This window comes from Sorghum bicolor, chromosome 6, assembly GCF_000003195.3.
Source record: "Sorghum bicolor cultivar BTx623 chromosome 6, Sorghum_bicolor_NCBIv3, whole genome shotgun sequence".
NCBI lineage: Eukaryota > Viridiplantae > Streptophyta > Magnoliopsida > Poales > Poaceae > Sorghum > Sorghum bicolor.
Window position 1 is genome coordinate 38,956,267 of NC_012875.2, and position 11,970 is coordinate 38,968,236.

Consider the following 11,970-nt stretch of genomic DNA (forward strand, 5'->3'; position numbering starts at 1 on the left):
CGTCGTCGCGGCCGGAGTGGATCGCGCTGGCGACGGACCACCGGGAGCCAAGGCCGCCCAAGGGCTACGTGGTCTCCTTCGCCAAGTTCCACCGCCACGGCTTGGGCTCTATTCCGAGTCGCTTCATCCGGGCGCTCTGCCACCACTACGGGGTGGAGCTCCAGCACTTCTCCCCAAACGCCATCACCGTCGCGGCGGTCCTTGCCGCGGTGTGTGAGGGCTACCTGGGGATGATGCCCCACTGGGATTTGTGCCTCCGTCTGTACCGGGGTGAGCTTTTCAATGCTCCCACCGGAACTACAGGTGTGAAGAAACCCGTGCGGGCCGGGTGCCTCAACCTGGTGCTGAAGACCGGCAAAACAGAGAGGCCGCGCGAGTACATCCCGGTGGGATTGACATCGAACCATGCCGGATGGGACTCCCAGTGGTTGAACTTGTGGAACGATGATGGCCTCCTTCCTGCCTACACCGGTCGCTTGATCTCGGAGCACCCGGACCACTGGATGTACGGCGTGGTTCAAGTCCACCAATCGCTGCTCGACCCCCTCCTCGACGCCTTGAAGAAGCTACGCGAGGAAGGCCTGACAGCCGCTCTCGTCCTCTCGGCGGTCCATCACCGGAGGGTTCTTCCGTTGATGTCTCGCCCGTTGAGGATGGACGAGATGGGTCCCGGCGTTTCGTCCTGGGATCTCGAGGCTTGCCGGATGTCTAACGAGGTTCCGGCGGACGACGAGGTCGCGGCCCGAGTCAGGGCGACCGTTGCTGGCGACTTCAAGCCAGATCATGTCAACGGCTTCCCTATGAGGCCTGACGAGGGGTCGATCAACCTGGTAAGCTCCTCCCTTGCTTATGGTTCCGATTCCGGAGTTTATTTGATCCTTCTTAAAACTTGTCTCCACTCGCACAGGGTTCAATCGATGTTCGGTCTTCGAGGCCTCCGGTGAAGGAGGACAAGGTTGACCGCGACAAGCGGCGAGAGTCCATTGAAAAGCAGAAGTCCGCATTGGACTTAAAAAAGAAAAAGGAGAAGAAGAAGAATCTCGAGCGCCAAGCGCTGGAGACGCGCCGAGCGAAATCCAGACAAAGGGGGGAGCCTGAGGAAGAATCCCTCGATGAGGACGATGGCGGCGATGGCGATGACGACAGTGACGACTCCAAGGGGATGGCATCTCGTCTCGACAGGATCCTCGAAGGTCCATCTCGAGTCGACGTAGACGCCCCGCCGACAGATGCACCAAAGGAGGGGTCAAGCGGGTCTCTTGAGAGGCGACAGAGGGAGTCGTCCCCTCGTTGCTCCCGTGCTGATACCCCTCCCGCACCTATGCGAGGTCTGTCCGTCCCGCGCTCCCAACCTCCCCCTGCGTCGAAGGCGGGTGATCGGGCTAAGCCCCTGGCGACGGGGCCATTGACCCGTGGCCGCGTCGCGGCCTCCGGCAAGGGGGAAGCGAGTCGTAGGAGTGGCAGCCCTAGCGCTCGCCTGGTGGGGGCTGCCGAGCCGAGGCCTGCGCCCGCTCGTGAGGTGCCTGGTTCGAGACCTGCCGGTCGAGGTACCGGCAGGCGGGCCGTTCTCCCTGTGGGGTAAGGTTTTCGACGTTATGATTCTCATCTTCCTATGTCTTTGACGTTATGGCTTTTCTTACGCCCATTCTTCTTTCCTTAGGCTGAAGCGAACGCTCGAGCAGGCCCAGCCCTCGATGGCAAAAAGACTTAAGGCGGGAGTGGCCTCCAAAGAATCAGGCTAGCGGTTTACTGTTGCTATGGGAGTTGGGTTGTCTTTGCGTCGATCATCATGACGACTGACTTTTTGCTTTTGAATGTCTACAGGTTCCTCCGACCCTCGACCGCCGACTGGTGCCGAGAGCGCCCTGCCCCGTCCCCTGGTGGGTGAGTCCACCCCACCGCCGCCGAAACGGGTCGAGGCGCCTCGCCCACAAGAGCAGGAGGAAGCCCCCGAGCCCACCCGTTCTGGGGTTGAGGGGGATCCTATCACAATAAGCGATGGATCTGGCGGCAACGGGCCTTCGAAGGACGCCTGCCCTATGGGTGAGGGGGCCGAGACTTCTCTCATCGCGAAGCGGACGTCCTGGCCCGTCGGGCTTCGCTCCGTCGAGGAGCAGAGGAAGAAGGAGGAAGAGGAGCGTGAGCAGGCAACGCGGCCACCACCGCGGGATGTGCAGCGGCTCCAGCAGAAAGCAGGAGAGGAGGACCAGCAGCCAGAAGGTCCCAGCTCGAGGAGCTGCTGGAGCAGGACCGGCAACAGGAGCTGCGGGAGCTCCAGGAGCAGCAGCAGCAGAGGGGCCAGCAGCTAGAGGAACTGCTCGAGCATCCCTCTCACAGCCCGCCGCAACCAGTGCCACCAGCGCAACAAGATCCTGGAAATGAGTATGAGAGTCTGCCGGTTTATGGTCCTCCGACCCCGGCGTGGCTCCGTCTGGGGGCGCCCGCTTCGATCCCAGCTGAGTCGGGGCGGGCGGACGGCGTGGTGGCGCTCGCCTGTATGATGCGCACCCCCGTTGACCCTCAGCCCGAGATCAGGGGCACGATCTATGGCATGGACGGAATTGCTCCGGGGTTCCTCCGGGAGCGTCGATCATGGGAGGACCGCATTCCCGCCGAGGAAGATGAGATCGGGACGTCAGGCGGTGGTGGCTGCAGCGAGACCGGGACCTGGAGGACGGTGGATGACGACGGGCGGTTCTGCTCCCTCGTCGACCTGTTCCTGCGCCACGGGGGGTCGCTCGAGACCGTCGAGGAGCTCATCCGGGGCGTTAAGGCGTGCGCGGACCAGGAGATAGAGAACTGGTGCCCCGACCGAATCCGCATTCGGGCCTCCACCGATCCGTCTAAACCTAACATTTTCTTAGACGACCGGAAGGAGGCCGAAAAGTGGGAACACGTCGAGGAGCTTCGCCTCTGGATGAAGCAAGTGGTGGGGCTCCTATCTGATGTTGTTGATAACGGGCTCGGGCCGGCCTACTTTGTAAGTGTTTTTTGGGTCTTGACCTTTGTAGAACATTTGGTTTCGTGTTCTAACTACCCAATCACTGGCTCGCAGGACCTAAAAGAGACCTCCTGCATCAAATTGAGCTTCATTCATGCAACAAGGGGCGGCTGGGAGCAACTCCCTCTCCTCAAGGATCAACTCCTCGAATCGCAGGAGAAGCTCCTCAAAGCTTACAAGGAGCTGTTGGTGCTTGAGGAGGAGAAGGAGAGGGAGGCCGCTCTGTCGGAAGCTCGGGAGGCCTCAAGAAAGGCGGTGGATGAGGCCGCGCTGCTGAGGGAGCGAGCCATGATAGTCGAGGAGGCTGCGTCCAAGGCTCGAGAGGAGGCCCTGTCTTACAGGGAAACGGCCACTAATCTGAGCAAGGAGAAGGGACACCTCGAGACTGACCTTGCTTCCGCCCGAGAAACCTTTCAGAAGATGAAGGTGGAGTGCGTGAATAGCGAGGTCGCCCGGAGCACCGCGGAGGAGGCCAAAAAGAAGGCTCTTGAGGATCTCGAGGCTGAGCGGACTCGATCTCGCAGCCTCTCTGACGACGTCGACCGTCTGAAGAGAGCGCTACTGGAGAAGGATGGAGCCATTGCGCAGGCCGGTAAGGTGATCGAGGACCTGCGCGTCGCCAACACCGAGCTGGTGCGCTCAAACAAAGAGATTGAGAGGGCCAACACCAAGTTGGTGGGCGAGAATACGCCTCTGGAGGAGAGCACTCACGATACGTTTTCTATTGTTGAGTTTTCTTTTTGAGGTGTGCTTTGTGTTATCTAATTTCTCCATGTCGGTCCTTGTAGGGCTTAAAGATGAGCTGCTTGCCGCTCAAGTCGAGGCCCGCTCGGCCAATGCCCTGCTCGAGGGGGAGGTCGCTTTGAACCGTCGGCTGCGGACGGCGATAAGCGATCTCTTGACCTCTTGGGAGGTCGAGCCCATGGACGAGTCGAGGGAGGAGGCTCGAGGCGATGCACTGGTTGATCAGCTGTGCTATCTAGGTGCGACGCTGAGGGATCGAGTGCGGGACGCCCTTCATATTGGAGTGAAGCGGGCGATGGCGGTAGTCTGCTCAGGCTTTTCTTATGACATGGAGGTGGTGTCTCACGGCTTTGTCACCGACATCTCTAAGACTGATGCGGAGAACGAGGAGAGGCTCCACGCCTTGATCGATGATGCGGAGGTCCCTGGGAAAGGTTGGCCAAACTATTTGAGCCAGAAGTGCTTCCTCTCGAGACTAGCTCGGGTGCGGATGAGGGTGGTGAGGACCAAGATGCAGACTGAGGCCTGCGAGCCTGCTCTGGGTGCTAAGGCCCCTTGTACAGTACTTGTTAATCTGTCTTATGTAATACGATGTCTTTTAAGTGGTTTGTGAGATCTGTGAATATTTGCCTATCTTTGCGCTCGAGATTCCTTTGTTTCTTTTTCTTCGTGTGTCTGTGTTTCCCGTTTGGTCTTTTTGTTAAGGCGACCTCGATTGCCTCGAGGGTAAGGAAGCGAGTAGAGTTACCATAGCCCGGGGGCGTAGGAGTTCTCAGGCTCGTTGTCCCTCGGCCCTTAAAGGGTTCGAGGTGCCTCTACTACTCGAACGTGCGGGGTTTACTGATAGGAACGAAAGAGTTACTTGGTTTTTTCGACGCTTGGGGGGGGACCCCCCTGCTAGCCCCCGAGGGGGTATCGACTTATGATGGGTCATAGTTGGTACTCCCTTCTAACGTCAAAACTTCGACCAACGAAAAGAAGTAAATTACTCGAGGGAAAGATCTCATTCATTCATGCGTTCATTCATAATGTCTTGGTACAAAATGTACATTCGAACATAAAGCTTGAAATTCTAGGGGTAGAATCGACGTAGCTGTTCGATGTTCCATGCGTTGGTGAAGATTGCCCCTTTTTCGTCCGCAAGCTTGTACGTCCCCAGCTTCAGGACTTCGGCCACCACGTATGGGCCCTCCCAAGGTGGAGTCAGCTTGTGGCGTCCTTGGTTGCTTTGCCGCCGCCGTAGGACAAGGTCGCCCACGTTCAGATCTATTTTGCGCACGTGCTTGTCGTGGTATCGCCGAAGCTTCTGCTGGTATCTGGCGGAGTTGAGGAGGGCCACGTCTCGAGCCTCCTCGAGTTGATCGACCGCATTCTCTCGAGTCTCCTTGTTTGATTGCTCGTTGTACGCTTTGAGTCGAGGGGACCCGTACTCGAGGTCCGTTGGGAGCACGGCCTTGGAGCCATAGACCATGAAGAATGGGGTGTATTTTGTGGCCCTGCTCGGTGTCGTCCTCAGGCTCCATAGGACCGAAGAGAGCTCATCGACCCATTTCTTGCCAAATTTCTTAAAGCGGTTGTAGATTCTCGGCTTGAGCCCCTGCAAAATCATGTCATTGGCACGCTCGACCTGGCCGTTAGTTCGAGGGTGGGCTACTGCGGACCAGTTCACACGGATGTGATGCCAATCGCAGAAGTCCAAGAACTTTCTGCCGGTGAACTGAGTGCCATTGTCGGTAATGATGACGTTGGGGATCCCAAACCGGTGGATGATGTCGGTGAAGAAGAGGACGGCTTGCTCGGAGCGAATGTTCGTGATGGGTCGAGCCTCGATCCACTTGGAGAACTTGTCGATGGCCACCAGTAGGTGGGTGTATCCTCCTGCTGCCTTCTGTAGAGGCCCTACCAGGTCGAGTCCCCATACCGCGAATGGCCATGTGATGGGGATCATTTGGAGAGCGTGGGCAGGAAGATGTGTCTGTTTGGCGTAGAATTGACACCCATGGCATGAGCGTACGAGCTCGATGGCATCACTTACGGCCGTTGGCCAGTAGAAGCCTTATCGGAAAGCGTTCCCTACGAGGGTCCGCGGGGCGGCGTGATGGCCACAAGTCCCCGAGTGTAGGTCCTCAAGGAGCTTTCGGCCTTCCTCTATGGTGATGCAGCGCTGCAAGATTCCTGTTGGGCTTCGTCGGTATAGCTCACTGCCTTCGCCGTAGATTACGTATGACTTGGCCCGTCGAGCGATACGGTGGGCCTCGGATCGATCTTCTGGTAGCTCGCCGCGAATCAGGCAATCGAGGAAAGGCGTGCGCCAGTCGAACGGTCGACCGGGTCGCTGCTCTGCCTCCATTACCTCGGCCGCTGCTAGCAGTGCCTCGATGGTGTCGGTTTGTTGGGGGGCGGTGGTTTCGACGCCCGCCCCTGAGCCCAAGTCGATTGATGACTCGTGGAGATCTCTCGCGAATGCATTGGGCGGGACCGTGCCTCGAGTTGACGCGATCTTAGCGAGTTCGTCGGCTGCCTCGTTGTAGCGTCGGGCGATGTGGACGAGCTCGAGGCCGTGGAATTTATCCTCGAGTCGACGTACCTCCTTGCAGTAGGCCTCCATTTTTGGGTCGTGGCAGTTGAAGGCCTTCATCACTTGGTCGATGACAAGTTGGGAGTCGCCTCGAATGTCGAGGCGTCGACCTCCTAGCTTGATGGCAATCTTCAGACCGTTGACAAGGGCCTCATACTCCGCGACATTGTTGGATGCAGCAAAGTGTATTCTGATGACGTACCTCATATGAATGCCGAGGGGTGAGATGAATAGAAGACCTCCCCAGCTCCCGTCTTCATGAGTGACCCGTCGAAATACATCGTCCACAGCTCTGCCTGAACTTGAGCCGGGGGGAGCTGGGAGTCCGTCCATTCCGCGATGAAATCTACCAGAGCTTGAGACTTGATGGCTTTATGAGGCGCATAGGTGAGGGTCTCACTCATGAGTTCGATCGACCACTTGGCGATTCTTCCTGTGGCCTCCTGACTCTGGATGATCTCACCCAATGGAAAGGATGAGATCACCGTGATAGGGTGGCCGAGGAAGTAATGTTGTAGCTTGCGTCGGGCGAGGATCACGGCGTAGATTAGCTTCTGGATCTGTGGGTACCGCGCCTTGGTCTCCGAGAGAACCTCGCTGACGAAATAGACCGGCCTCTGGACTGGCAGTGCATGCCCCTCCTCCTGCCTCTCGACCACCACCGCCGCGCTGACGACCTGGGTCGTCGAGGCAACGTACAGAAGTAGAGGTTCTGCAGGTCACGGTGGGACCAGGACCGAGGCGGAGGTCAGTGTTTTCTTCATTTTATCGAGGGCTTCCTTGGCTTCGGGGGTCCAAGAGAAACGCTCGGCTTTTTTTAGGAGGCGGTACAGTGGCAATGCCTTTTCTCCCAACCTCGAGATAAAACGACTCAGCGTCGCCAAACACCCCGTGACCTTTTGCACTCCCTTTACGTCTCACATCGGCCCCATTCTTGTGATGGCCGAGACTTTCTCGGGATTGGCCTCAATGCGGTGTTGGGAGACTATGTATCCCAGGAGCATGCCTCAGGGGACACCAAAGACGCACTTCTCGGGATTGAGCTTGATCTTGTTGGCGCGTAAGCAGCCGAAAGCAATCTCGAGGTCCTGAATCATGTCTCCCCATTGCTTTGACTTGACGATGATATCGTCGACGTATGCCTCGACTGTCGACCCTATATGTTTGCCAAATACGTGGAGCATGCAGCGCTGGTATGTGGCCCCCGCGTTTCAAAGCTCGAATGGCATGGTTACATAACAATACATCCCAAAAGGCATGATGAAATATGTCGCGAGCTGGTCGGACTCTTTCATTTTTGTTTGATGGTAACCAGAATATGCATCAAGGAAAGAAAGGGTTTCACATCCCGCAGTAGAATCAACGATTTGATCGATACGTGGCAATGGAAAAGGAACTTTTGGACATGCTTTATTTAAACTCGTATAATCGACACACATCCTCATTTTCCCATTCTTTTTCTTAACTAGTACAGGGTTTGCTAACCAGTCGGGATGATGAACCTCCTTGATGAATCCGGCCGTCAAAAGCTTGTGGATCTCCTCGCCAATGATCTTGCGTTTCTCCTCGTCGAAGCGACGCAACCGTTGTTTCACTGGCTTGGAACCGGCTCGAATTTCCAAGGAGTGCTCGGCAACTTCCCTCGGTATGCCTGGCATGTCCGAGGGACTCCATGCAAACATGTCGGCGTTTGCACGAAGAAAGTCGACGAGCACGGCTTCCTATTTGGGGTCGAGGTCGGTGCTGATTGTCAGCACCTTGCCGTCAGAGCCGTTGGGGTCGAGTGGGATCTTCTTTGTCCCTTCCGCCGGCTCGAAACTGCCGGCGTGGCGCTTGGGCTCTGGAGCCTCTGCGGCCAAGGCTTCGAGCTTCGAGGCGAGCTCGGTGGAACTCTCGACAGCTTCCCCGTACTCGACGCATTCGACGTCGCACTCGTACGCATGCTCGTAGGAGGAGCTGACGGTGATGCGCCCTTGGGTCCGGGCATCTTCAGCTTCAAGTAGGTGTAGTTGGGGATGGTCATAAACTTAGCGTAGCCCCGGCTCCCGATGATGGCGTGGTACGTGCCTCGAAACCCCACCACCTCAAAGGTGAGGGTCTCCTTTCTGAAATTGGCCGCCGTGCCAAAGCAGACCGGCAGGTCGATTCGACCTACCGGCAACACCTTCTTTCCAGGTACGACGCCATGGAAGCCACCGGCGCTTGGCTGGAGCTCTGTCCTGTTGATGCCGAGGAGGTTGAGGGTCTCAAGTTAGATGATGTTCAGGCTACTGCCGCCGTCCATCAGCACCTTTGAGAGTCTAGTGTTGACTATGATGGGGTCGACGACGAGCGGATAGACGTCAGGGGTGACCACCTTGTCGGGGTGGTCGTCTCGATCGAAGGTGATGGGGGTACTTGACCAGCTGAGGTACTGGGGCATGGCCATCCTTGCTGCAAAGACCTCACGGCGCTCCCTCTTGTGCTACCTTGCGGTTAGCTACGTCGAGGGTCCGCCGTAAATCATGTAGCAATCGTGGACGGCTGGGAAACCTTCGTCGTCTTTGTCGTTCCCCTTGTCGCCGCTCTTTTCTTTCTTTGGTTCATCACGTGCGTCCTTCTTGAACCCTAGGCCTTCGAAGTGTTTTTTCAGCATACGGCAGTCTTCGAGCTTGTGGTTTGCCCCTCCCATATGGTAAGGGCATGGCTCCTTCAGCTTCTTGTCAAAGATAGCCCCCTCCGGGGGTCCTCGAGGCCTTTTGTGTTCCATGGCGGCGACGAGATCGTCGTCGAGGTCCTCCTGCTGGAACGGCCGTGTTTTCTTCTTCTTTTTGTCCTTCTTGGGACCTCGACTGGGACCCTCATCATCATCAGCGGACGGCTTGCCTTTCCTTCCTTCGCAGCTGAAAAAGGCGCCGACTGCTTCTTCCCCTGCAGCATAGTTTGCCACTACGTCCATCACCTCGTCGACGGTCTGAGGGCGATTCCGGCCTAGTTCCCGCACCAAGTCTCGACTGGTGGTGCCAGAGACAAAGGCCAAGATGACGTCGTGGTCGGGGATGTGGGGCAACTCGGTGTGTTGTTTCGAGAAGCGTCGAGCATACTCTCGGAGAGTTTCTCCTGCTTTCTGCTTGCATTTGCTGAGGTCCCACGAGTTGTCGGGCCTTATGTAGGTTCCTTTGAAGTTACCTTCGAACACCCTGACCAAATCAACCCAATCGTGGATCTGGTTGGCCGGGAGCTCCTCGAGCAATCTGCGGGCGGTGTCAGAGAGGAAGAGGGGTAGCTGCCGGATGATGGCTCGATCGTCCCCTCGAGCGCCTCCCAGCTGACAAGCTAGCCTGAAGTCTGCTAGCCACAACTCTGGCTTGGTTTCGCCGTTGTATTTAGCAATGCTGGTGGGTGGTCGGAACGGGCTGGGCAGCGGCATGCTGCGGATTGCCCTGCTGAACACCCAAGGGCCTGGCAGTTCCGGAGCCATCCGGTCCTCGTCGCTGTCGTATCTCCCACCGCGGTGGGCGCTGTACCCGCGCTCTTCTGCGTCTCCATACCGACGGCGACGGTTCTCGTCGATGTCGCGTCGTGCGTCGTGTCGTCGTTGGTTGTCGACGGGGAGGACGAGTGCCGTCTTTTTCCCTCGTGGGGGCGGCTGCTGATGGACCGACACCTCTTTTTCGTTCTGGGCCGGCTCGTCACGCTTTTCTGTGGCCGCCCCTCGACGTTGAGAGGCCGAGCTCTTGGCTTGCTGAACTGCTGCTACCTAGAGCAGGGTCTGCACCTCGTCTCGAATGCGCCACGCCTGGGAGTTCGACGCCACAACGTTCTGGCCCGCTCGAGGGAATCGGCTGACGGGCTGCTCAGGCTCTCCGTCTCCGATGATCTGCCGATGTACCTCTTGAGCCCGTCTGCGGACACTTCCGCCGGGCGGTTAAGGCAAGTCCTGCTCGAGGATCTGTTCAAGCAGAACAAGGCGCTCACGATCTTCATCGAGCTTTGCTTTGAGCTCTCGCAGCTGCGCGATTTGCGCGGCTCTGTCTTCTTGTGGAGGGGGTCGACTTGACCGTCATTCCCAGGCGTCCTGGGGTCCTCCCTTGCTGTAGGGACTCGACCACCTGCAACGGCATCCTGTGTCTCGTCGGTGGTTTCCACTGCCTCGTTGATGTTGAAACATTCCCTAGTAGGGTCGTAGCTGTCGGACTCAGAGCCGGAGTCCGGTTCGGCGGCGTAGAAGCATCCACGTCCTTCCTCCAGCAGCCGTTGCCTGAGTGAGGTGATCGTGTATCGCCCAGGCCCTAGGCGACGGAGGCCTCGTACTTGGGAGAAATCCGGCAGCTCGGACGTCCGTTGATGCGCTTCAGTATCGCGTGGGAGGACCATTGGTCTCTCTACGTATGTCCGAGTGTTTGGACATATCGCCCTGGCGAGCGACGCCGCGGCATTATCCAGACCGTACGGCAGCGCTTTTATTGGGGCGAACAGCCCGTGTGGAAGTAGCGTAGCAGTGGGTGAGAGCACGCGGGGCGCGCCATCTCCCATCGTCGTCGTGCGGTCCTCGTGGCGTTGGGCCGCCATACCTGCGGTTTCGGCGCGCGGGGCTGTCGGCTCCTGAGTCACTTCCTGCCTAGTACGACCCGTCGGTTGTGACGAGGCAGAAGAGTGATGGTGGTGCTATCCACGCCTCTTGTTGGGCGGGGAGGCGTGGTGGCGAGGACGTCCCGGTGCCCTCAATTGTGCTGGCGCAATGCAAGCTCCTCCCGGTCCTTTGACCGAGAGCAGGATCATGTCATAGCCGGAACCAGTAGACATGAACTCGAGGCTCCCGAACCAAATCACCGTGGAGCGCGGAATCGGCGAAATGAGGGTGGCCATCTGGAAAAGAATGGGAAATCGGTGAAAAAACACGTAGGACCCCTACCTGGCGCGCCAATTGTCGGTGTTTTCCCCCGGGGGGTCACACCAACGAGTAAAACTTGTATGCGTGCTCCTTTTTCCAGATGGTGATGCAGAAAGACACAAGGATTTATCCTGGTTCGGGCAAGAGAAGGCCCTACGTCCAGCGGGGGGGAGTGTTTGTATTATTCTGCACCTAAGTGCTTGTACAGTGGCGAATACAAGAATGTTATGAACTGAGATGGGGTGAGAGTGCTCTACTACCTATGACTTGTTGTTGGTGCAAAAGCTGATCTGCAAACACAAAGGGCTAATACCCGATTCAAACGTTAAGGCGTGCCAGCCGATTTGACCTTACTATCGGCAAGGGTGGTAACTCGAACACTTTGGTCCTGACAGCAGCGATGCGCCCGGATGTCACGGCCAAGAGGTATTCACGCGGAACTTGAGAACACGCCGAGCTTAAGTCGACGAATTCCTAAGAACTCGTAATGAAAAGGAAAAAGTATGACGAAGTCGTCGAAAAAGTAGTTGCTGGAATATGAGTAAAACTTGTGTTTGATTGATTGATAGATATCTCATTGTTGATATTTGGGAACGCAATAAGGAATTGATCCGCAAGCGCACGGATATCGGTGAGCACTTCACCCGGGAAATTATCCAGAGTATCGTATTTATTTTTTTACCACTAGGAGAAAGAGTGCATCTGACTAACCGGTCTATTACTACTAACCTTTAGGCGCAAAGAATGTCTTTCGATGTGAGTGATAAATAGAGA

At 57.1% G+C, this 11,970-nt stretch overlaps 1 protein-coding gene across 1 annotated transcript; it reads left to right on the plus strand.

The window, feature by feature from the left end:
* Window positions 801–3,745, plus strand: LOC110436451 (serine/arginine repetitive matrix protein 1-like). Its single transcript, XM_021463550.1, has 5 exons — window positions 801–830; window positions 908–1,578; window positions 1,661–1,737; window positions 1,825–2,297; window positions 3,158–3,745. Exons 1-5 carry the CDS (start codon window positions 801–803, stop codon window positions 3,743–3,745), a joined length of 1,839 nt encoding a protein of 612 aa, XP_021319225.1.